The sequence below is a fragment of the Bombina bombina genome, chromosome 6, assembly GCF_027579735.1.
Source record: "Bombina bombina isolate aBomBom1 chromosome 6, aBomBom1.pri, whole genome shotgun sequence".
NCBI classification, from domain to species: Eukaryota; Metazoa; Chordata; class Amphibia; order Anura; family Bombinatoridae; genus Bombina; species Bombina bombina.
The window spans coordinates 942,150,902-942,178,001 of record NC_069504.1 but is presented as its reverse complement, the minus strand read 5'-3'; the positions used below and the strand labels follow the sequence as shown (position 1 = coordinate 942,178,001).

The following is a 27,100-nucleotide window of genomic DNA, read 5'->3' as shown; positions in this document are numbered from 1 at the left end:
AAAAACTTAGATGCATTCCTTTTCAAATAAAGATAGCAAGAGAATGAAGAAAAATTGATAAGATAAAATTTTGGTTCAGTGTTTCTTTTAAATTGATTGGATAGTGCATTGAATTTAAAGGGATAGTAAAGTCAAAATTAAAGTGTCATGATTCCAATAGGGCTTGCGATTTTAATCAACTTTCCAATTTACTTTTATCATCAAGTTTGCTTAGTATTCTTAACACTAAACCTAAGTAGGCTTAAACAGATGTCATAACCTTTTAAGACAGCCTCTTATCTTGGTGCATTTTGACAGTTTCTCACAGACAATACTAGTTCAAGTGTGCCAGAGGTAACATTGTGCTCACTCCAATGGAGTTATTAGTCAACACTAATTGGCTAATCTGCAAATCTGTCAAAAGTAAATATAAATGGAAAATAAGTATGTCCGTGTGAGATTTGGTTAGATGGTAAGTTGACGCCTGAATCAAAATATCGTCCAGATAGGGCGCCACTGCTATGCCCCGCGGCCTTAGAACCGCCAGAAGGGACCCTAGCACCTTTGCGAAGATTCTGGGAGCTGTGGCCAACCCAAAAGGAAGGGCCACAAACTGATAGTGTTTGTCCAGAAAGGCGAACCTGAGAAACTGATGATCATCCTTGTGGATAGGAATGTGAAGATACGCATCCTTTAAGACCACGGTGGTCACATATTGACCCTCCTGGATCAAAATTGTTCGTATGGTCTCCATCTTGAACGATGGGACTCTGAGAAATTTGTTTAGACATTTGAGATCTAAAATTGGTCTGAAGGTTCCCTCTTTTTTGGGAACCACGAACAGATTTGAGTAAAACCCCTGTCCCTGTTCTAGTTTTGGAACTGGACAAATTACACCCATTGTATAGCTTTTACACAGCGTAAGAACGCCTCTCTTTTTGTTTGGTCTACAGCCAAAGATGAAATCTCCCTCTTGGGAGAAAATCCTTGAATTCTAGTCGATACCCCCATGGTCACAATTTCTAAATCCAAGGGATCCTGAACATCCCTTGCCCAAGCGAAGAGAGAAAGTCTGCCCCCTACTAAATCCGGTCCCAGATCGGGGGCTTCCCCTTCATGCTGTCTTGGTAGCAGCAGCGGGCTTCTTAACTTGTTTACCTTTATTCCAGGTCTGGTTCAGTCTCCAGACTGACTTGGATTGAGCAAAATTCCCCTCCTGCTTTGTGGCAGGTGAGGAAGTAGAGGGTCCAACTTTAAAGTTTCGAAAGGAACGAAAATTATTTTGTTTAGCCCTCATCTTAACAATCTTGTCCTGAGGCAGGGCATGACCTTTACCTCCAGTAATGTCATAAATGATTTCCTTTAGTTCAGGCCCAAATAGGGTCTTACCTTTAAAAGGAATAGCTAAAAGCTTAGATTTTGATGACACATCAGCAGACCAAGACATAAGCCATAACACTCTATGCGCTAAAATGTCAAAACCTGCATTTTTTGCCGCTAATTTAGCCATTTGAAAAGCGGCATCGGTAATAAAAGAATTAGGTAGCTTGAGAGCCTTAATTCTATCCAAAATATCATCTAATGGGGTCTTAACCTTAAGAGACTCTTCTAGAGCCTCGAACCAAAAAGCTGCTGCAGTAGTAACTGGAACAATGCACGCTATAGGTTGTAGAAGAAAACCCTGATGAATAAACAATTTCTTTAAAAGACCATCTCATTTTTTATCCATAGGATCTTTGAAAGTACAACCTCCACCTTAGGGACCGTTTGCCAGGAATCCCGAATGGTGTCAGATATGGGAAACATTTTCTTAAAAGTAGGAGGGGGAGAGAACGGAATGCCTGGTCTATCCCATTCCTTAGTAACAATGTCCGAAATTCTTTTAGGGACTGGAAAAACATTAGTGTAAGTAGGTACCTCTAGATATTTATCCATCTTACACAATTTCTCTGGTGGTATTACAATAGGGTCACAATCATCCAGAGTCGCTAAAACCTCCCAGAGTAACAGGCGGAGGTGTTCAAGCTTAAATTTAAAGGCCGTCACGTCCGAGTCTGTTTGAGGGAACACATTTCCTGAATCTGAAAGCTCTCCCTCAGACAGCAATTCCCCTACCCCCAACTCAGAACACTGTGAGGGTACATCGGAAATGGCCAATAAAGCATCAGAGGGCTCAGCATTTACCCTAATGCCGGACTTACTGCGCTTACCCTGTAAACCTGGGAGTTTAGATAATACCTCTGTAAGGGTAGTAGACATAACTGCAGCCATATCTTGCAGAGTAAAAGAATTAGACGCACTAGAAGTACTTGGCGTCGCTTGAGTGGGCGTTAAAGGTTGTGACACTTGGGGAGAATTGGATGGCATAACCTGATTCTCTTCAGACTGAGAATCCTCCTTAGACATACTTTTATCACCTAAAATATGTTCTTTGCAATGTAAGGCCCTTTCAGTACATGAGGGACACAATGGCTTCTAAACACATAGAGCATTGACTTTCCTCAATGTCAGACGTGTTGAACAGGCTAGTAATAACCACAAAAAGTCTTGAAAACACTTTATTTAATGAAAAAAACAATTTGAAAAATGGTACTGCGCCTTTAAGAAGTAAAAAAGCGCACAATTTTTCCAAATCTGCTTTAAAATGTTATAACTCTCACAATTTTAGCATATATGTGTCTTATCTTTTAACTTAAGATTGCACCACAAGTAAGGAACAAATTAACCCTCTACGAGAAAAACTTTACCCAAAAAAGTTATAAAAAATAGATTAGCAACCCCCTGCACCTCGCCGCTCTGCTGTGACGCCTACCTGCCCTCAGGGGTCTGAGAAATCACACTATAACTTTGTTAGGCTATGTCTTCAGTTTGGGCCCACCAGAGCTGGAGCCTGCTGCCTTCATATGAAAATCAACTGCGCATCTGAGGCGTGAAAATTAGGCCCCGCCCATCCTATGCGATGTCTCTCTGCCTAACAAAAACTGCTGTAAAGCGGTATAGGAACTAGCCATGTGGGTTTTTTGTATCCCCAAATAAAACATATAAGCCATGCGAAACCCTCCAGTACCATTGAACATAAAAAACGTTATGTTGCCAGTGTCAACCATGCTGCCATTCCTTTGCTGCATTTTAGCCCATACACAATAATATACAGGTCCCAGTAATACCCCTTCATATATGTAGGATTACTGCTTACCCCTTCCCACATGGGAACTATGTCAGCCAGTTCTGAAATACCACAGTCTCTCCAGAAATAAATGACTGAACATACCTCAATGCTTGTAGCATGAAAAACGTTCCCCACACTGAAGCTTCTCAAGTACTCCTCAGCCATTCTGTGGGAACTCCTCTGGATCTTAGTGACAACTGCTAAGATCATCAACCTCCAGGCAGAAATCTTCTTCCATCTGCTGCCTGAGGAAAAATATCACTCACAGGTACCATTTAAAATAAAAAAAGTCTTGCTTGAAGAAAATAAAAACTATCATTTTAACACCTCTTTCACTTTACCTCTTCCTATTACTAGTATAGGCAAAGAGAATGACTGGGGGTGGAGAGAAAGGAGGAGCTATATATACAGCTGTGCTGCTTCTTTGCCACTTCCTGTTAGCAGGAGGATAATATCACACAAGTAAGGATCAATCCGTGGACTCGTCGTATCTAGTAAAAGAAAAATAAAAATTAGACTTTCCCACTGATGAGTTTAACCCAGAAGGGATAGTTCCAGTCTGCTACATGGTATTAGACACAGGTTAACACAGAATAATGTGAAACAATTGAGTATTACAGAATCACGGCAAGTTCTGAACCCTCACACCTATATTCAAGCCGGCAGCTGAGCTAACCACTAAGTCAGTGCTTTCCAAACTGTGTGTCGGGACACACTAGTGTGTCGGCAGCAGTGTGTAGGTGTGTCCCTGCTTCAGCACAATTTTTTTTAAATTTAATTTTTGTAAAAAAATTTTTTTTAGGTTTCTGACTTTCCGCCTGCGTGCTATGCATATCACGTGGTTGACACATGATTGATACCAAGTGGGTCACAGATCATCTTAACCAATTGGTGCAGCTCAGTGGGAACTGAAACATTGGCGGCTTTGGCGGCACATTGGCTCCTGACTGCACGTGTAGTCTCCTTAATTGGCTTGTGACTGCATGTGTAGTCAGTGAGTGGGACAGTAGTGTGTTTGCAGCGCAGGCAGTAGTCAGTAGGGCTCACGGAGCTCTGAGGGCGGCAGCTTAAACGCTGAGCTGAAGTCAGAGGGTTTTTTTTGCAGCTAGCTCCCAGTAGTGCATTGCTGCTCCTGCTCTTGATATATGGATAGGAAGTGGAAGCTTAAAAATGCTTGATGATGAAATGCGAGTATCTTTAACAAATATTCACAAATTGTGTTCATCCCATCAACCTCATAAATCCCATTAAAATAGTAAGTAGCTATTGGTGTTATTAAACTTTTTTTTAATTCTTGCACATACTTACTGTTACTTGTAAATACATATTATTATTATATAATTTATGTATGTGTCCGTATATTTTAAAACAAGTTAGTTTAACCTCCTTTTTGCTAGTACAAGTGAATTAATTAACGTGTCGCGAAATGATGTAGGTCTAAAAGGTGTGTCACCAACATGAAAAGTTTGGAAAGCTCTGCACTAAGTCATAGAGTTCTTACAGGAACAATTCAGGTTGCGATATGAAAAATACATTTTCCCAAAAATTAGTCTATAGATCAGAGAAAAAAAAAAAATCATGTTTGCATTTTTTACCACATCCCTGGATTAGAGAGTTTTACCCCCCCCCCCTCATGAAAAAGACTGGGATATCAGAGAGGTGAGAGGGATTAAAAGCTTGCAGATTGTTGGGTATCTTTGCCTCCTCCTGGTGGAATTCTCAGCAGTAATGGCTTATGGACTCTCACCTCCTTATGAAAGAAATAATGCCTTTTGAAAAGTGCCCTTGCAATGGGTCACCTAGTTTAAAGGAGCAGTAAAGTCAGGGGTATATTCTTCCCCATTCCCACTAAGTGATTTATGCATATATTTAATGATGAGGCTTCATGACCTCTACATATGTCTCTACTGTCCATTTGAAGGAAATAAAGCAGATAAAAGCTAAAATTGTTTAGTTTGGGTCCCAGTTTCTAGGGCAGAAGCCATTATTACACCAACTTATTGATGTATATATGGTGCAATTTAACAGTATGAAAATGTAATATTAAATGCAGTCATCCTGTTCTTACACTTTAATTGCCAGGATATAAGGATGATGAAGAGGTTTTCTAAAGGATAAATATATTTAAACACAAAATGATCGGTAAGGACTGTAAACATAGCAATAAATACTAAATAGAAATTCTGAATCTATTTTTATTGGTTATTATGGAAGCAGCTATTGGTTCTGAAAGAAAAAAAAGTTGCAAGTTGCTACAACGTTTGACACAAATAAGGCTTCTTTAGAGATGAAACTGTGATATCTAGAAATAGTATACCTGTACTCTTGTAACCTCAGCTTTGCACTCACACTATCAGGAACAGAGTTGCTAAGGCATGTTTATAATTTTACGTTGTAATAATGTAAAAAAAAAACAAAAAACTTGCATTTCAGAATCTGTTCATAATAAATACAGAATGGAAAAAAACTCTTGATGATAGTCACAAGATTCCTGTATATGAAAAAGTGAGAAATACAGTTCGATACTGTATTGATACAATGTGAAGGAATTTAAAAAAAAAATCACAGATTCAAGTCTGTCCTCCATAGGAGATTGAATTCATTTTTCCAAGCCAGAAAAATCTGGTCCTCCTTTGCTGTAGTTTCCTGAAATTTCTGCTCCGCTGAAGTCAAATCCAGGGTTCTGAAGAGAGAGAGAAAAGCAGAAGACAGTCACTACTTCTTAATTCCGGGCATAACACATTTTCCAGTTGTAAAATGTCTCTACTACAAAGTCACATAAATGCATAAAAATGTAAAGGATCTGATGTACCACAAAAAATACCATTGATTATTTTAGTTTCTGCATTTGAGAATACAAAAAATAAATACATGAAAAAAATAAAACACAATGGATCTGTCTACTGTACCTCTCTCTGAAATCTCTCCAGTGTAAGTTTCTTTTGCATTTGATCCTGGATCAGAGGATCAGCAAAATATTCTCCTTCTAATAAAGATGTCCAGCAGTTCCCAGCATCTCGATTAGTCTTAGTTAAAATTATTCTGATAAGTTTCCGATCCTCTTGTAGAAAGAAAAGAAAAAAAAAATTGTAACATTAGGGACAACGATAAACAAATGGCCACTAACTGTACACCTAATCTTTAGGTTACCTGCTCCAAACACAAATAACGCTAAGACTTATAATTCCTTATAAGGGAAATTGTAGTCCATTTTTATTTTATTTCACCTGAAATAAATAGGACATTTCAAAATCTATCACTGTTTCTAAAATACACGTTCTAGTCCTGAAATAATAAATACTAATACTTCTTGAAGAGGTGAGTTCATTTACACTAATATAGCATACAGAATTGTCATTATCAACCAATTGCCATTAATAGGAAGTACAACTAATACTGAAATATTAGTTTAAACTTAGATATTTTTTTGCTTAACATGTTCTTAGGGAAAATATGTTCAATATCCATAAATGTTCTTCTTTCACATGCATGATAGAAATAGCACTGGTTTTCAACCCCCAACAATCCAGGTTTTCAGGATTACCTTGGATGAGAGCAGGTAAAATAAGCAGGTTTACTAATCAGCTGATTGTTTCACCTGCGCTCTAGTTCGGATATCCTCAAAATGTGGCCTGTTATGAAGGCCTGAGGACAGGTTTGAAAACCAGTTATGTTGATGGTAATATACATGATAATCCAAGCTGGGGGTCTCTGTATAATTTATATACAGGAGTACCTTGGAGATATTGCAGGCAGTGGCGGATCCAGAGCCTGGTCTCGGGAGGGGCACTTCCAGATTTTTTTGTGGCGGCGGACAGAAAATAATGAGTGCTTATAGAACAGACTATTTTATTTAACCTATCGTACAGCTCTAACCTTATTTAAAAACAGTCACATTTGTCTTTCCAAATTATGGATTTAAAAAATTAGAAACAGGTGACATTTAACCACATATAACTTTATTATTTAACAGTTTTGTAGACTTTTTTATCAGGAGTTTGTATACTGATTATAGAACAGAATATTCACAGACAAAATCGTAACAAACAATACACAATTATGTGCAAAAAGGTAGAAATATACTGATAACAGTGTCACTTTCCAAACACTAAAAGCAACAGAGTGAGGCTGGACTAACCCCAAATGTAAACATAGCAGTTGCAGAGAAACTGCTATGTTTGCATCTGAAGGGTTAAAACCTGAGGGACCTGGCACCCAGACCACTTCATTGAGCTGAAGTGGTCTGGGTGACTATAGAGTCCCTTTAATTTTGCCAATAAAGCTTGCAATCTACTAATTATGCAAACCCTTTAAGTGACATAATGTATAGATTCAAATCAAATAATAAAAGCAGGGTCATAATCTTAAATAAAATGTTCCAGACGAATGCCCAAATAAACAGTATTGCATAATTGCTGTTACTACTTGGCAGTCTGGACACTACAGTATAGAGTGATAACAGAGAATATAGAATATAAGCAAAAAACAGACAGCGCTATATAGCACCATATATAAATAAATCAGAATCACACAATCTATACTTAAATCTATAAAATATATAAGTTATTAGTAAGTTGAATGAGGACGTCAGAAATGTCACCACTGCATATCAAATATTGCTACACAAATTCAGTGACCTAAACACAGAGTGTAAACAATATATATAATAAGTCGCATAGAAAAAAATCCCAAAATTCCCTCACAATAGCAGCTGCAACCCAGGTATTACAGCTGTTAGCATAACCTCTGTATTAGAATATAATTCTTACTTTTAACATTGCTCTGCCAGTAAAAATGTACCATGTGGTAGAAGAGCTGTGTATTGAGTCAGATATAAACACACAGTTTTAGCTAAATTCTAGGTTCATCAACTAAAAAATACCCATAGCCTTCAATAAACCTGGATACCATAACTGTATACCAGTAACACCTGTATTTAGCAAGTTCATGTGTATTAGATATAACAGTCCTGTTACTAAAGCTATATCCCATTATATTATAGTGTACCCCATGCACTGAATATTAGGCCAAGAATCTATTTTATCCTATGTATACCTACTGTATAACATATGTACCCAACCCAAGGCACCCCCACTATAAGAGATAATGATATAACCCAGGAGTCCCCAAAAATATAGATGCACCCCAGGATTTTCCACAGAAATCTCTCTAGTAGTATTACCGTACAGTACCTCAGCATATCAGGCATACTCCAGACTCCAGTATTAGATCTGTAGCTGTGACATTTACTGGTTATCAGCTGTACTCGGTGCCTAAAACACCTGATATTATGATGTGTTTTAGGCACCGGGTACAGCCGCAGCTATATCGCCAGTAGCAGACCCGCACCTCAGGCGGTACTCACGTGTGTTGTTGCGGGTCCGGGAAGCTGATTGGGTCCCAACAAGCAGGATGAGGCCGGTGTGTATGAGGCACAGAGCGGGAAGAAGCAGGCGGGGAGCCATCCTGAGGACAGAGTAAATAACTTACTCTATACGTAACTCACACAGTGTCCTCTGCATATGGCTCAGAGAAGGCGCGATCCTTCCACATAAGTCCGCTCCGTCCCCTGACTCTCACACTTGCATTTCCCGGCCACGGCCAAGCTGCTTTAGTCTACTAACTTCCTCTCTCAGGGAAGCCCTCTCTCACTATATTCTCGGGGGGGGGGGGGGCAATTGCTCCATTGCCCCCCCCCCTGGATCCGCCAATGATTGCAGGTGCAGTTCCAGACCCCCAATAAAGCGAATATAGCAATACAGTGAGTCACACTTATTTTGTTTTGTTTCTCAGTGCATATAAAAAACATAATTTATGTAAGAACTTACCTGATAAATTCATTTCTTTCATATTAGCAAGAGTCCATGAGCTAGTGACGTATGGGATATACATTCCTACCAGGAGGGGCAAAGTTTCCCAAACCTCAAAATGCCTATAAATACACCCCTCACCACACCCACAATTCAGTTTAACGAATAGCCAAGAAGTGGGGTGATAAGAAAAAAGTGCGAATCATAAAAATAAGGAATTGGAATAATTGTGCTTTATACAAAAAAAATCATAACCACCACAAAAAAAGGGTGGGCCTCATGGACTCTTGCTAATATGAAAGAAATGAATTTATCAGGCAAGTTCTTACATAAATTATGTTTTCTTTCATTTAATTAGCAAGAGTCTATGAGCTAGTGACGTATGGGATAATGACTACCCAAGATGTGGATCTTCCACGCAAGAGTCACTAGAGAGGGAGGGATAAAATAAAGACAGCCAATTCCGCTGAAAAAAATCCACACCCAAAAATAAAGTTTAAATCTTATAAAGAAAAAAACTGAAAATATAAGCAGAATAATCAAACTGAAACAGCTGCCTGAAGTACTTTTCTACCAAAAACAGCTTCAGAAGAAGAAAACACATCAAAATGGTAGAATTTAGTAAAAGTATGCAAAGAAGACCAAGTTGCTGCTTTGCAAATCTGATCAACCGAAGCTTCATTCCTAAACGCCCAGGAAGTAGAAACTGACCTAGTAGAATGCGCTGTAATCCTTTGAGGCGGAGTTTTACCCGACTCGACATAAGCATGATGAATTAAAGATTTCAACCAAGATGCCAAAGAAATGGCAGAAGCCTTCTGACCTTTCCTAGAACCGGAAAAGATAACAAATAGACTAGAAGTATTTCGGAAATTCTTAGTAGCTTCAACATAATATTTCAAAGCTCTAACTACATCCAAAGAATGCAATGATTTCTCCTTAGAATTCTTAGGATTAGGACATAATGAAGGAACCACAATTTCTCTACTAATGTTGTTAGAATTCACAACCTTAGGTAAAAATTTAAAAGAAGTTCGCAACACCGCCTTATCCTGGTGAAAAATCAAAAAAGGAGACTCACAAGAAAGAGCAGATAATTCAGAAACTCTTCTGGCAGAAGAGATGGCCAAAAGGAACAAAACTTTCCAAGAAAGTAATTTAATGTCCAATGAATGCATAGGTTCAAACGGAGGAGCTTGAAGAGCCCCCAGAACCAAATTCAAACTCCAAGGAGGAGAAATTGACTTAATGACAGGTTTTATACGAACCAAAGCTTGTACAAAACAATGAATATCAGGAAGATTAGCAATCTTTCTGTGAAAAAGAACAGAAAGAGCAGAGATTTGTCCTTTCAAGGAACTTGCAGACAAACCTTTATCCAAACCATCCTGAAGAAACTGTAAAATTCTCGGAATTCTAAAAGAATGCCAGGAAAAATGATGAGAAAGACATCAAGAAATATAAGTCTTCCAGACTCTATAATATATCTCCCTAGATACGGATTTACGAGCCTGTAACATAGTATTAATCACAGAGTCAGAGAACCTCTTTGACTAAGAATCAAGCGTTCAATCTCCATACCTTTAAATTTAAGGATTTGAGATCCTGATGGAAAAAAGGACCTTGCGACAGAAGGTCTGGTCTTAACGGAAGAGTCTACGGTTGGCAAGAGGCCATCCGGACAAGATCCGCATACCAAAACCTGTGAGGCCATGCTGGAGCTACCAGCAGAACAAACGAGCATTCCTTCAGAATCTTGGAGATTACTCTTGGAAGAAGAAGAGGCGGAAAAATATAGGCAGGATGATACTTCCAAGGAAGTGACAATGCATCCACTGCTTCCGCTTGAGGATCCCTGGATCTGGACAGATACCTGGGAAGTTTCTTGTTTAGATGAGAGGCCATCAGATCTATTTCTGGAAGTCCCCACATTTGAACAATCTGAAGAAATACCTCTGGGTGTTTGGCGACTGAGATAATCCGCTTCCCAATTGTCTATACCTGGGATATGAACTGCAGAAACTAGACAGGAGCTGGATTCCGCCCATACCAGAATTCGTGATACTTCTTTCATAGCCAGAGGACTGTGAGTCCCTCCTTGATGATTGATGTATGCCACAGTTGTGACATTGTCTGTCTGAAAACAAATGAACGATTCTCTCTTTAGAAGAGGCCATGACTGAAGAGCTCTGAAAATTGCACGGAGTTCCAAAATATTGATCGTAATCTCACCTCCTGAGATTCCCAAACCCCTTGTGCTGTCAGAGACCCCCACACAGCTCCCCAACCTGTAAGACTTGCATCTGTTGAAATTACAGTCCAGGTCGGAAGAACAAAAGAAGCCCCCTGAACTAAACGATGGTGATCTGTCCACCACGTCAGAGAGTGTCGTACAATCGGTTTTAAAGATATTAATTGAGATATCTTTGTGTAATCCCTGCACCACTGGTTCAGCATACAGAGCTTAAGAGGTTGCATCCGATGCAGCAGTCATAAGACCTAGAATTTCCATGCATAAGGCTACCGAAGGGAATGATTGTGACTGAAGGTTTCGACAAGCTGATATCAATTTCAGACGTCTCTTGTCTGTCAAAGACAGAGTCATGGACACAATCTATCTGGAAACCTAAAAAGGTTACTTTTGTTTGAGGAATCAATGAACTTTTTGGTAAATTGATCCTCCAACCATGATCTTGAAGAAACAACACAAGTCGATTCGTATGAGATTCTGCTAAATGTGAAGACTGAGCAAGTACCAAGATATCGTCCAAATAAGGAAATACCACAATACCCTGTTCTCTGATTACAGACAGAAGGGCACCGAGAACCTTTGTAAAAATTCTTGGAGCTGTTGCTAGGCCAAACGGTAGAGCCACAAACTGGTAATGCTTGTCTAGGAAAGAGAATCTCAGAAACTGATAGTGATCTGGATGAATCGGAATATGCAGATATGCATCCTGTAAATCTATTGTGGACATATAATGCCCTTGCTGAACAAAAGGCAGGATAGTCCTTACAGTTACCATTTTGAATGTTGGTATCCTTACATAACGATTCAAACTTTTTAGATCCAGAACTGGTCTGAAGGAATTCTCCTTCTTTGGTACAATGAAGAGATTTGAATAAAACCCCAGCCCCTGTTCCAGAACTGGAACTGGCATAATTACTCCAGCCAACTCTAGATCTGAAACACATTTCAGAAATGCTCGAGCCTTCACTGGGTTTACTGGGACACTGGAAAGAAAAAATCTCTTTGCAGGAGGCCTTATCTTGAAGCCAATTCTGTACCCTTCTGAAACAATGTTCTGAATCCAAAGATTGTGAATGGAATTGATCCAAATTTCTTTGAAAAAACGTAATCTGCCCCCTACCAGCTGAGCTGGAATGAGGGCCGCATCTTCATGTGGACTTAGGAGCTGGCTTTGGTTTTCTAAAAGGCTTGGATTTATTCCAGACTGGAGATGGTTTCCAAACTGATACCGCTCCTGAGGATGAAGGATCAGGCTTTTGTTCCTTATTGTGACGAAAGGAACGAAAAAGATTATTAGACCTAAATTTACCTTTAGATTTTTTATCCTGTGGTAAAAAAGTTCCTTTCCCTCCAGTAACAGTTGAGATAATAGAATCCAACTGAGAACCAAATAATTTATTACCCTGGAAAGAAAGGGAAAGCAAAGTAGACTTAGAAGACATATCAGCATTCCAAGTTTTAAGCCATAAAGCTCTTCTAGCTAAAATAGCTAGAGACATATACCTGACATCAACTCTAATGATATCAAAGATGGCATCACAAATAAAATTATTAGCATGTTGAAGAAGATTAATAATGCTATGAGAATTATGATCTGTCACTTGTTGCGCTAAACCAAAAAGTTGAAGCTGCAGCAACATCTGCTAAAGATATAGCAGGTCTAAGAAGATTACCTGAACACAAGTAAGCTTTTCTTAGAAAGGATTCAATTTTCCTATCTAAAGGATCCTTAAAGGAAGTACTATCTGCCGTAGGAATAGTAGTACGCTTAGCAAGAGTAGAGATAGCCCCATCAACCTTAGGGATTTTGTCCCAAAACTCTAATCTGTCAGATGGCACAGGATATAATTGCTTAAAACGTTTTGAAGGAGTAAATGAATTACCCATATTATTCCATTCCCTGGAAATTACTTCAGAAATAGCATCAGGGACAGGAAAAACTTCTGGAATAACTACAGGAGATTTAAAAACCTTATTTAAACGTTTAGATTTAGTATCAAGAGGACCAGAATCCTCTATTTCTAATGCAATTAAGACTTCTTTAAGAAAAGAACGAATAAATTCCATTTTAAATAAATATGAAGATTTATCAGCATCAACCTCTGAGACAGAATCCTCTGAACCAGAAGAACCATTATCAGAATCAGAATGATGATGTTCATTTAAAAATTCATCTGAAAAATGAGAAGTTTTAAAAGACTTTTTACGTTTACTAGAAGGAGGAATAACAGACATAGCCTTCTTAATGGATTTAGAAACAAAATCTCTTATGTTATCAGGAACACTCTGAGTATTAGATGTTGACGGAACAGCAACAGGTAATGTAACAGTACTAAAGGAAATATTATCTGCATTAACAAGTTTGTCATGACATTCAGTACAAACAACAGCTGGAGGAACAGATACCACAAGTTTACAGCAGATACACTTAACTTTGGTAGATCCAGCACCAGGCAGCGATTTTCCAGAAGTATCTTCTGACTCAGTGTCAACGTGGGACATCTTGCAATATGTAATAGAAAAAACAACATATAAAGCAAAATTGATCAAATTCCTTAAATGACAGTTTCAGGAATGGGAAAAAATGCCAGAAAACAAGCTTCTAGCAACCAGAAGCAATAAATAATGAGACTTAAATAATGTGGAGACAAAAGTGACGCCCATATTTTTTTAGCGCCAAAAAAGACGCCCACATTATTTGGCGCCTAAATGCTTTTAGCGCCAAAAATGACGCCACATCCGGAACGCCGACACCCTTGGCGCAAAAAAACGTCAAAAATGATGCAACTTCCGGCGACACGTATGAAGCCGGAAACAGAAAAAAAAAAAATTTGCGCCAAAAAAGTCCGCGCCAAGAATGACGCAATAAAATGAAGCATTTTCAGCCCCCGCGAGCCTAACAGCCCACAGGGAAAAAGTCAAATTTTAAGGTAAGAAAAAATTGATTTAATCATATGCATTATCCCAAATATGAAACTGACTGTCTGAAATAAGGAACGTTGAACATCCTGAGTCAAGGCAAATAAATGTTTGAATACATATATTTAGAACTTTATAAAAAAGTGCCCAACCATAGCTTAGAGTGTCACAGAAAATAAGACTTACTTACCCCAGGACACTCATCTACATGTAGTAGAAAGCTAAACCAGTACTGAAACGAGAATCAGTAGAGGTAATGGTATATATAAGAGTATATCGTCGATCTGAAAAGGGAGGTAAGAGATGAATCTCTACGACCGATAACAGAGAACCTATGAAATAGACCCCGTAGAAGGAGATCATTGAATTCAAATAGGCAATACTCTCCTCACATCCCTCTGACATTCACTGCACGCTGAGAGGAAAACCGGGCTCCAACCTGCTGCGGAGCGCATATCAACGTAGAATCTAGCACAAACTTACTTCACCACCTCCATAGGAGGCAAAGTTTGTAAAAACTGATTTGTGGGTGTGGTGAGGGGTGTATTTGTAGGCATTTTGAGGTTTGGGAAACTTTGCCCCTCCTGGTAGGAATGTATATCCCATACGTCACTAGCTCATGGACTCTTGCTAATTACATGAAAGAAATTATATTTACACTATACTGTAATCTATTAAGTGTGCAATAGCATTAGGTCTAAAAAACAATGTACATAACGTAATTAAAAAATACTTTATTGATAAAAAATGATAACCAATATCTAAGCCTTCGGTGAGTCATAATCTTTTTGCTGGTGGTGTGGATAAATAGGTGTGTGTATATGTTTATTCGTGTGTTATTTATGTGTATATATGTTGTAAACATGGTGCCAGTAGTCTTGGTTGGCACAAGCCTTCAATTGGTAAAAATGAGATATGCCTGTATGCAGTATATCTACCTATCACTATATCTAATCAAGAACTGGAGTAATAAAATTATTTTATTAAAAAGGGATAACATTGATAATTAAAACATGTAGTATACTTGACATGATAGTAAATATAAATATTCTGATAACATATGAATATAATAAAAATCATACTTTTGAAGTCTTGACTCCTTTATAAAAGCTCAATATGTATTAAGAATGGTAAATTTACTAGTATAGTAAATGGTACCATAAAATATTTTATCACTATCAGCTAAATAATTAGGATATATTTTAGATGTTATAGAGAGTCTCAGTATGCACTCTGTGATATGGGTTCAGCGTTCTTCACGGCAAACAGATCCTCTGGAACTCTGGTCCACAACACTGGTGAGTAGGATAAAGAGACTTCACCAAAGCCCCTAAAATAAGACAATCCACAAGCAGAAAATCCTCACAACCAGTCCATAGATCACACAAAGTGTAGGTGCGCATTAAACCAAAGCACATTTATTGAAACATCATAAAAACATGACAAAGGCACTCAAGGCAGAGGTGTTTCATTTGAACATAACTTTCTCAATTAATCTTGTCTACAATCACCTTTATGTGTAAAGGGATATTCAACAGCCTTAATTTCTTTGCAGCCATTCCTTATAGGCTTACTCAGCAATGTGTAGAGAATTTATAACATGGCAACAATGTAATTAACTTGCAGCAAAAGAGATACACGGTATATTCACATGATAAACATTTCATGCAATAAGCTGTATTCTTATTTAATTAAAAGTATTTCTTCTTACATGCACATTGACTCTATTTACAGCCTATAATTAACAATGTTTATAGGGTATATATGGAGCTTCGCAATTATACAGACATCTCAACATTTTAGGTGTATAACCTTTATTTAAGTAGCTTTAACTTTATGGCTTTTTTTTTTCTTTATTTCCAATTTTTAGTGATACTACAATAAATGCTTTAGTGAATCTAAAAGAGTGGATTTTGTTATGTTTGTACAGTATTTTGTATTTTTAAAAATGGATGCTCCTATACTGAAAATGTAAAGTATTTTAGTCTTATACTTTTGGGGTGTGCCTCTGTTCATTCAATAAAGCTGTGAAAGGGATATGTGTTTATGCTCTCCTGAAAATCAGTGTGCATTACTACCTGTTAGTTTCAAAATCAAAATAATCAGCTTTAAGGTCTCCTTTTCATGCAACAAAATATATTTAATAAGTTTAAATAGTGATCTTTAATATGCTGCATGGGAATATTTTGTGTCTCCATAAAATGGTATTTTATATCGGAGTCTGTACATTTTTACCGACTGGCCTGGAGAAGCCGGTAGACACCAAGGGGCATATTTATCAAGCTCCGAATGGAGCTTGATGCCCCGAGTTTCTGGCAAGCCTGTAGGCTCGCCAGAAACAGCAGTTATGAAGCAGCGGTCACAAAGACCGCTGCTCCATAACCAGTCCGCCTGCTCTGAGCAGGCGGACACACATCGCTAGAAATCAACCCGATCGGGTTGATTGACACCCCCTGCTGGCGGACTATTGGCCGCGAGTCTGCAGGGGGCGGCGTTGCACCAGCAGCTCTTGTGAGCTGCTGGTGCAATGCTGAATACGGCGAGCAATACAGCGAGGTCTGTCGGACCTGATCCGCACTGTCGGATCAGGTCCGACAGACCTTGATAACTTGGGGACCAAAGCTCATGAGTGAGCTTAGAAAGGGAAAGGGACAGCATTCATAAGTAGGTGTGACTGACTAATGGGTCATGAGATATAAATAAAGTCAGTCTTTAAAATCAACTTTTAATTAATAATAATTTTTGTTTTTTTTTAAATGCAATAACATCTTTTCCATTAATCATATAGTATTACTACAGTAAATATACATTTAAAAAGGGGTATGTTTACTATTACCTGAAATACAAAAGGTGTATTACTGACAATGAATTTTTAAAAAAAAAGTAACTTATACAAACTCTTACCCAATGTCCATGTTCCCTCGTCAGATATTGTTGAGTCAAATAGTCTTCCCTTAAAAAAATAAAATAGTAAAAAATAAAATACAAATCAAAGAGTAGAATCTGAACCCTTTAATAAATGAAGTCTTATTAAAGGGACAGTAAACAGCTTGAGATAAAATAAAACATTTATGTATGAAAATATATTTTCATTAATTATTTTGCCCCTTTTCAAGTAATTTAGCTCTGAAAATTTAGCAATTTCTACTTCATAGAACATGAAAAGCACCATGCTGACTTCTCAAAGCTAACCCTACTACATATTTTTAACTATTTGACTTTAAGTGACAACAACCGCAAAACAGAGTACTTTATACTAACTTTATGACCATGACTAGCTTGTCTGCAGATTAAAGTCCACACTGGAACCTCCAAATAAGGTAAATAATGGGTGGAGTTTGGCTACTGAAAATAATTGCAGTAAAATTATAAAAATGTTATTATTCTTAGCAACACAGCAGAAATGGCTTGTAACGACAAGGTGCTTACTATCCCTTTAAAGGAAACCAAAAAATAAAAAAAAAAAACTTTAGAGGAAAAATAATTTTCAAATTTAAAATTATAGGAAATGCAGGCATAATAAACATTGGAAGTGTATTCCAAAGCACTGTTCCCTCTAAGGCAGAGTTTCCAAACTTTTCATGTTGGTGACACACTTTTTAGACCTACATCATTTCGTGACACAGTAATTCAGTTGTACTAGCAAACAGAAGGTTAAACAAACTTGTTTTTAAGAGATACGGACACATACATAAATTACATAAATGATATAATAACGGGGGGCGTGTCCTAATGGCGATCCTAGTCGGTCGCATTATCCAAGAGCTCTGATTGAGAAGCTTTAAACCCGCCGGTTAAAGGCATCAATGTACAGCCAAAACATCGGGAAAATACAGTATTAAGATTCCTTAGCCCCTCTGGGTGCTCATCGCCGATTTTTGAGCTATAATCTTGACATCAGTTCTCTGGATTGGGCATAAAGGGCCTGGAGCGGCGGCTCATTAAAGGCAGCGTTTCCCCCTCGGTAAATCCGAGGTATCTGTCCCTAACTGGGGATTAAAAACCATCTATTTAGGTGAGAAGGGCTAGCAGGACTATATCGACAAGTATCCCCTAGACATCACCTCACACGGAGATAATGGAAATGGAGCACCTGACGGGAGTGGATAGTTTACAGCAATCGGACAGGATATGGGAGAGAATCGAAAAGCTGTTTAACAAGATGATGGACACCGCACCATACGATCGACTGATGCAAATCCTGCAGAATAGAGGGAAAGCCGAAGTGAGCCCAGTGGAAATAATCAACGGGAAGTGCCCCATAGATACAGAACCTCCTCTGGGTCCTTTACAGCCTGCAAGGCAAGTGAAATGGCCTGCCACAACAAACTACGCTGAAGCCACTAAAACACAACCAAGAGGGAACCTGACACTGGTGAAGCAGCGTGGCAGCTATTTGGCAGACCGGTTAGACCAAGAAACACCCATAACCTCCTTACTTGGCCTTCCTCTGGCGTCCCAGAGCATTCATAAGTCTGCTGGAGCTCCAACCCGAAAAACGACTCGGAGGCCATCGGAACAAGAGTCAGCAGGGTTTCTTCTTAAAAACATATCCCACTGGCCTCTATTATCTCTCAACACGCAGCCGGACTACACCGAGCGATCTTCCCGCCCTCCACAACACCCTTCACGTAAGAGGCAACAACATTTTTTAGGAGAGACTAAAGTCTATCTTTGCAGCGATGCATGTATCTCACAGGCAGAAAAGGGATAGTTCAGGTGTCCGCTAGTCACATAACAATAATCTGCCATTTTGTTTTAATGTCCAGCCTCAGCTTTGATTGTTTCAATAACGTGACTGTGTTGAGAAGACATTCTACATAAGAGACCTTTTACTTTTCAGAGTTTGCTATCTGATATACAGAGGCACCTTTCCAGTTGACTGTTTATTATGTGTTTAGTTAAGGTTGGAGAATCATCAACTATGTGAGCCAGTTCAACAGAGATTAATTTTAATTAACATCTTAACACTGCACTAAGGTTTAAAACATATCAGTTAAAAGTGTTCAATTTCTATGTCTGTTACCATTATATGCATTTTCCTTCATATGTATATTTAAGGGCGTCTACCTCCAGGAGGATAGGTGATAGTTTTTTATACTTGGGGTCTCTATAGTCCCTGCCATGTGGCCTGCGGCCGGGACCGCATGGAGGGATAGAACTTTAATACATAAAACGCATTGCCGCAGTTATGGGTCTGAGCATTAGAGGGAATATTTCGGCAAGACCTTTGTGATGCAATAGAAATTAGCCCGCTACTAACTAACTCTCTGTAATGACGCTTAGAAGTAATGCATAGATTTATCGTATAAAATCTAAAGCCATACCACGATATATTTGTGTTTATATATAGATGCATATCTACACCCTTATCAAGAATAATTATATAGTTGATGTTTGGCTGTACTTGGGGATCATAACTCACTTGTTTTGTTAAACCTGGAATGCCTGATTACTAATCATACCCTTAATCAGTGACCCAGCTGGGACTCCCTTTATTTTATTTTTATTTTTATGTTTATCTCTCTAAACTGGAATTATTACCACACTAAGTTATGCCTTCAGTTATCCCTTTTATCTCCTTGCCTTCTCCTTATTAAATCCCAATTGTTTACCTATATAAGCCCAATATTATAGTCAAGAGAAATATTCCAAGACCCATGAGAGGTCTAACTAGCTAAAAATTGGGTCTCACAAGAAATACACTGATGTGATAAGAACATTTCATTGTGTCATAGTTGTAATATGATATATGATATATGTTTTTATATTGATAGCACAATGCATCGCTATGTTGAAACATAATATTGTACCACTCTTCTTGCATGCTTTGTTCTTTCTTTTTATGAAGTGTAAGCTCAATTATTCTAAATAAAATTAAAAAAATTAAAAAAAAATAAAAAAAAATATATAATAACAAAATGTATTTACAAGTAACAGTAAGTATGTGCAAGAATTAAAAAAAAGTTTAATAACACCAATAGCTACTTACTATTTTAATGGGATGTATGAGGTTGATGGGATGAACACAGTTTCTGAATATTTGGTGGAATATTAGATAAAGACACTTGCATTTCATCATCGAGCATTTTTAAGCTTCCACTTCCTATCCATATATCAAAAGCAGGAGCAGCAATGCAAAACACTGACTTCAGCTCAGCATTTAAACTGCCACCCTAGTCCGACTGACTACTGCCCCTGCTGCAAACACACTGCTATCCCACTCACTGACTACACGTGCAGTCACAAACCGATTGAGGAGACTACACGTGCAGTCAGGAGCCAATGTGCCGACAAAGGGAATAGTTTCAGTTCCCGGTGAGCTGTGCCAATAGGTTAAGATGATCTGTGACCCACTAGGTATCAATCACATGATATGCGTAGCAGGCAGGCGGAAATTTGTGCTGAAGCAGGGACACACCTACACATTGACACACTAGTGTGTCACGGCAGTTTGGAAAGCACTGCTCTAAGGTGTGTGCGCTCAAAGCTTTTTCTAACATAGTGCTCACAGTTGTCTGAGCCTTTACTTTAGCATTTACTAAACTACAGCACTTTTTTTTTTAATGTGGCCAGAGTGCCTTGCACTTTAAGCAGTAGTTTCAGAGTAGGGAGGGGTAGCATGCAATAGTGCAGTACAGTGGATTAATGCGCACTATGAAAGTGGTGGTGAGCTCTCATTTTGGGAACTGGTAAGTGTTTCCTTCAGTACTACAAATTAACTTATAGACAAAAGAAGAAAAACTTATTTTGGAGTTGGTAACTAAACCTTCACAATCATATTACTAAATGAAAGTCATTTTTTATTTTTATTTTGTGACTGCTTCAGTTCCACAAATCAAATTACAGGCATAGCAGGGGGGAGACACATAGCATTCATATATCGGTTATCAGCCCTCAGTAGCATGAAAAATGACATTACCAGTTATACCCATTTTCTTTAATTTAGGCTTTATTACAAAGTCCCAAGGGTGAAAAGATGCTACTTTTTCTTCCTCTGTCTATAACTCCTTTTATATCATCTGCATTTGGCAACTCTGGAGAGATTTTTTTTATGTACAGATTACAAACAAAAACCAAACCATTACCAACTCTGTTTCCTTATGAAACAGTCTGGTACCAAAACCATTCTGCTCATGCTCACAAATAAATGTCAAGAAAATAATTTTGTTAAGAGTAATGCAAACTGATTTTTAATGGGTTTGTAACTAGATAAAGAGTAAAGATAATAAAGTGTGTGTGTGTGTGTATATATATATATATATATGTATATTTGTATGACGTGGCTTAAAGTATTGGTACCCTTGCATTTTAAGAGAGAAACACAGAAACGTCTGACAGGAGTATGTCAAAATGCATGATGACAAGCCACAGTTCTTCTATGAGAATATCATTTGGACAGATAAACAAAAGTATAGCTTTTTGGAAAATCACAACTCCATGTTTACAGAAGGAAAAAAAGAAGCTTTCAAAGAAAAGGAGCACCATTCCTACCGTGAAACATGGAGGAGGTTCAGTGATGTTTTGGGGTTGCTTTGTTGCCTCTGGCACTGGGTGCCTAGAATGGGTACAGGACACGAAGAAATCAGAGGAGTATCAACGCATTCTGGAGCGAAATATACAACCCGGTGTCAGAAAGCTGTGTCTCGGTCGCAGGTCATGAGTCCTCCAACATGATAATGACCGGAAACACACCTCAAAAAGCACCCAAGAATGGATGAGAAGAAAACATTAGACAGTTTTGAAGTGGCCCTCTGTGAGTCCAAAACTAAATCTCATTGAACATCTGTGGAAAGAGCTGAAACTCGCAGTTGGGAGCTACAGAAAGTGCTTGATTGCAGTTATTGTGGCAAAATATTACGTTAAGAGTACCAATATTTTTATCTGTGCTATTCTCATTTGTTTTAGTGTTAAAAGTAATATGTGAAGTGTGACAGACCCTTCTGTCAGGACTGAAGGAGTTAATTGTGTTTAGCTAAGAATCTAATTTCTAAAGACAGGTTTTCTGGCCTCAGCTATTGTGTGCTATAATTACATTTAAGTAATAAACAGGCCATTGTTTAATCACCCTCAGAGAGCAGACGCTAGGTGATAAGACAAGCCAAATGTGTTTAAGTTGTTATCTGCCTAAGTAAAGTATTTAAGTAATGTAATTCTACTGTTTCATAAAAGGGCGTCTTCCCCTTTTTATCTAAATGTACAAGAGTCTTTCAACCCCCCCATCTGGGGTCAAACCTGTATAAATACTAGGCATCTAGCCTTTAATAAATGACATTCTGTTTTAAACCTGAAACTGGCTGGGTTGTGAATTGCTGATTCCCTATGCAGGACATTGTTCCCTGGTACTAACCCTTGGTACACTGTTGGTACCGTAACATTGGTGGCAAGCGACGGAATGAACCTTATCGCCCAGAAGAGCAACTACACAAGCCAGTAACCTCAGGAAGAGGGGGATTATTACAATACTGACTAAGATGGAAAGAGTACCAGGAACAGAAGGAACCAATGGGCCCAGCATAGCAGACAGAACCCCCGCAGAAGCAAGCTTTGATCGGGCGGTTAAAATAAGACTGGCACATTATGGCCCCAACCCATCTGCGGAAATTATCGACCGGGTCATAGCAGCTGTGGAGGCCAACCTACTTCGCCAAAGCGGCGCTGCAGCAAACCCAGTGGAAAAGAGAAAAGTAAATTTTGCAGCTTTTAAAAACTTCCTGGAAACAGAAGGAGAGATTGATGGGTTCCTTGCGGATTTTGAGAGGCAATGTGCACTACACAAGGTACCCGCAGAGGACTGGGTCACGATATTATCCGGAAAATTATCCGGCCGGGCCAGTGAGGCTTTTCGGGCCATTCCAGATGAGGAGGTTGGGGATTATAATACTGTGAAAGAGGCTCTGCTCTCCAGGTATGCGGTTACACCGGAGGCATACCGGAGGCGGTTCAGAGACACTGTTAAATTAGCTGGTGATTCCTACGTTGAGTGGGCATGTAAGGTGCACCGCACAGCAACTCACTGGATAGCGGGGTGCCAAGCCGTATCTGGGGAAGAGGTGCTGCAGCTATTCCTGTTGGAACATTGCTTTGACAAGTTATCAGCAGGAGTTAGAGAGTGGGTTCGGGACCGTAAACCCTCCACCCTGCATGAAGCTGCTCACCTGGCAGATGAGTATATGGATGCCCGCAAACTGGACACTGCTACCACTAAGCCCCCTGCTAGAGTGGAGTACAGACCCCCAGTCACCCCAGCAGCTGCCAGTTACCAACCCCCGGCGCACCGCTATACCACACGGCCTCCGGCCACGAACTACCCTCAGAGAGCCCGGTTCAATTCACGGGGCTACTCACAGCCTATTTGGTGCTTTGGATGTAAGCAACTAGGGCACAAAAGACCAGAGTGTCCCCTAAATGCAGCGAACCAAGCACAGTCCTGGAGAAGACCCGCCGGCGGAATCCCACGTAACTCTCAGCCTGCGGCCCGCTACGTAGAGGCGCAAGAATGCTGGAGCATCCTACATGAGGCAGACCTTGTGCAAGCTGCCCACCGGAATAACCGGCAACTGGTTAAAGTGAATGGGAAGAAGGTCAGTGGTCTACGGGATACTGGTGCTACCATGACCTTGCTTCAAAAGAACTTGGTGTCTGAGAAACAGTACACTGGAGACACTGTGGCTGTGAGGGTAGCAGGGGGCGATGTGTTCAGCCTACCTGTTGCCAGGGTACATTTGGATTGGGGAGTGGGCGCTAGACCTGTGAATGTGGGGGTCAAGAAGGACTTACCTGCTGATGTTCTTCTTGGAAATGACTTGGCTCCCCTTGTTTCTGCCTATGCTCCCATGGGTCCCGCTGATGTTAACCCTGTGACTACCCGTGCTCAGATCCGTGCAGCAGAGACTGACCCCCCTGCTGCTAAGCCCCAGGACGCTGAGCTCAGTAAATCTCTATCCGCTATTGATACGTGGAAGTCCCGTTACAATGCGCTGATGAAGGAGAAGAGGAGCGCAGAGGAAAAAGCACGTTTAGAACGTGAATCTCTGCTAGACAAGCTGCACCGACAGACTGCAGAAAACACCAGCTTGAGAGTGGGACATGAAACATTAAAGACAAACTTAGCGACACTTGAGGAGAAGCTGACACTGGCTCATAGTGAGGTGCAGCAACTCAAGGGCACCCTATGTCAGTATGAAGGGATTGTGGATACCTATAAAGAGCAGGTACAGAAAACTCGTAAAGAAGCTGATGGGATTTTGAAGGACTGTTTAGCCCTAGTCTGGGCACTGAGGAAGTTGAACCCTTCTTTGTATGGACAGGAATTCTCTCTCATAACGGGAATACAGATGGATTGTCCTGGCAAACTGACATGCCTACCACCTCCTAGTCCGGTCATCCCCAGGTTGACCCGCCAAAGGGTCAAGCCGGGTCTGCCGGAGTGTTCCACAAGGGGGGAGATATGTGACAGACCCTTCTGTCAGGACTGAAGGAGTTAATTGTGTTTAGCTAAGAATCTAATTTCTAAAGACAGGTTTTCTGGCCTCAGCTATTGTGTGCTATAATTACATTTAAGTAATAAACAGGCCATTGTTTAATCACCCTCAGAGAGCAGACGCTAGGTGATAAGACAAGCCAAATGTGTTTAAGTTGTTATCTGCCTAAGTAAAGTATTTAAGTAATGTAATTCTACTGTTTCATAAAAGGGCGTCTTCCCCTTTTTATCTAAATGTACAAGAGTCTTTCAACCCCCCCATCTGGGGTCAAACCTGTATAAATACTAGGCATCTAGCCTTTAATAAATGACATTCTGTTTTAAACCTGAAACTGGCTGGGTTGTGAATTGCTGATTCCCTATGCAGGACATTGTTCCCTGGTACTAACCCTTGGTACACTGTTGGTACCGTAACATGAAGTCATAAATCAAAAATTTCTGTTCTATTGCATTTGAAATAAAGAATAGTGGATACCAATTACTTTTGTAAATTTTTACTTAGTTCAGTGAAAATTGTGCATTTTCCTAAAAAAGTAGAAGGGTACCAATACTTACTTTTTTTTTTCCCCTCTCTCTCTCGCTATATATATATATATATATATATATATATATATATATATATATATATATATATATATATATATATATATATATATTGTGTGTGTCTGTGTATGGAATCACATACTGCTTTCCCCTAATCACCTACTGGATACTTTTTCTCCTTTATTGGCTTTTTCTATGTAGTACAGAAATGGACTTTGTTTATTCAGTTGTTAAAATAATAATAACAGCAGCTTACATAGCGCTAAAATGTTGGTGAGTTTTTAAAATAATTGACACAATGGCCATAACTTTTTCCATATCTTGCTTAATGTGACAAAGTGAAAGTAAATCCTAGCATTTTACAAACGCTAGGATTTACTATTGAAACAAATAAAGGGCACTTTCATTCATTAAGTATAAGATACTTCATGTAGAAATCTCCTTTATTTGATTCAATCGATCGCCATTTTTACCTTGTACAGGAGCCCACGGCAAAAAAAAAAAATTGGCTAAGAGGTGACGTTTTCACCACTAGCCGTGCGGTAAATCCGGCTCCCATGGGCACCAAGCCGGATTTACCGCACGGCTATTGGCTAAGAGGTGAAAACGTCACCTCTTAGCCAAAAAATTTTTTTGCCGTGGGCTGCTGTACAAGGTAAAAACGGTGATCGATTGAATCAAATAAAAGAGCTTTCTACATGAAGTATCTTATACTTAATGAAAGTCCCCTTTATTTGTTTCAATAGTCAATCCTAGTGTTTGTAAAACGCTAGGATTTACTTTCACTTTAAGTCAAAATTAAACGTTAATGATTCAGATAAAGCAAGAAATAAGATAAAGTAGATTTCTGGACGGGTAGTTTATGTATAAATACCTATTCTGGATGTTTATATTGTCCCTTTAAAGGGACATAAAACCCAATATATTTATTTCATTATTCAGACAGAGGATGCGGTTTTAAACAACTTTCCAATGCATTCTATTATCTAATCTGCTTCATCCACTTGTTATTCTTTGTTGAAGAGTATACCTAGGTAGGCTCAGGAGCAACAATGCAATACTGGGAACTAACTGCTGACAGGTGGCTGCACATTTATGCATTTTGTCATCACCAGCACACCCAAATGTGTTCAGCTAGCTCCCAGTAATGTATTGCTGCTACTTTAGCAAAAAGAATACCATGAGAATTAAGCAAATTTCATATCAGTTTATTGAAATATGTTGTTTATCAACGTATGCTCTATCTAAATAATGAAATAGCAAAAAAAATGGAATCTACGTATCCACACAATATTGTTACAATGTGTAAGAAAAATCACTTGCATTACGTTTATGTGTGTTTGACACTGATTGCTTTATAAACCCTCAAGCAGTAACGTTATCGCACCTTGAGAATATCTTTTCCCCGCACGGCTAATGATATGTCCCTGCTTCCAAGCTTGCACTGAATTTCTTTGGCTAGAGTTCCAGGAGTCACTCGGACTTCAACGAACACTTCTTCCATGGTCTGGGACCAACTACCCCATGGAGTTGTACAGGACACCACCCCACTACGCTCATCGAAATGAACCGACATTGTCAGCTGCCCCCAGACCGAGGAGAACTATGGCGAGTAAAGGGATGCGCATGCGCAAATCTATAGACATGTTTTCTACAAAACTCAAATGAAAGTAGTTACACAGACTGAACCAAAATAATGTCTCAACTCAAGAAACGTCATCATTACCTACGGAACAAAATCATGGATAAAATTGTGCTTTTGCCTTACTCTCTGATAGGCAAAGGGATATGATGAACAGATAAAAAATCATTTTCATGCATTGGATCACTCTGGCGCAGCTAATGGGTTAAAACCATAAACAGTTCAATCGTGTATTTTTATGAAAAAGTTGTGATCGTTACAATTTTATATTTACAATAATAACCAGTTATAGTGAATTATCTGC

At 39.1% G+C, this 27,100-nt stretch overlaps 1 protein-coding gene across 1 annotated transcript; it reads right to left on the bottom strand.

The window, feature by feature from the left end:
• Positions 1-5,327: 5,327 nt before the first annotated feature.
• NUDCD2 (NudC domain containing 2) lies at positions 5,328-26,782 on the bottom strand. Its single transcript, XM_053718579.1, has 4 exons — positions 26,542-26,782; positions 17,033-17,081; positions 6,058-6,209; positions 5,328-5,831 (listed from the first exon to the last, which is right to left on the bottom strand). Exons 1-4 carry the CDS (start codon positions 26,728-26,730, stop codon positions 5,748-5,750), a joined length of 474 nt encoding a protein of 157 aa, XP_053574554.1. The 5' UTR covers positions 26,731-26,782; the 3' UTR covers positions 5,328-5,747.
• Between the last annotated feature and the right edge of the window lie 318 nt (positions 26,783-27,100).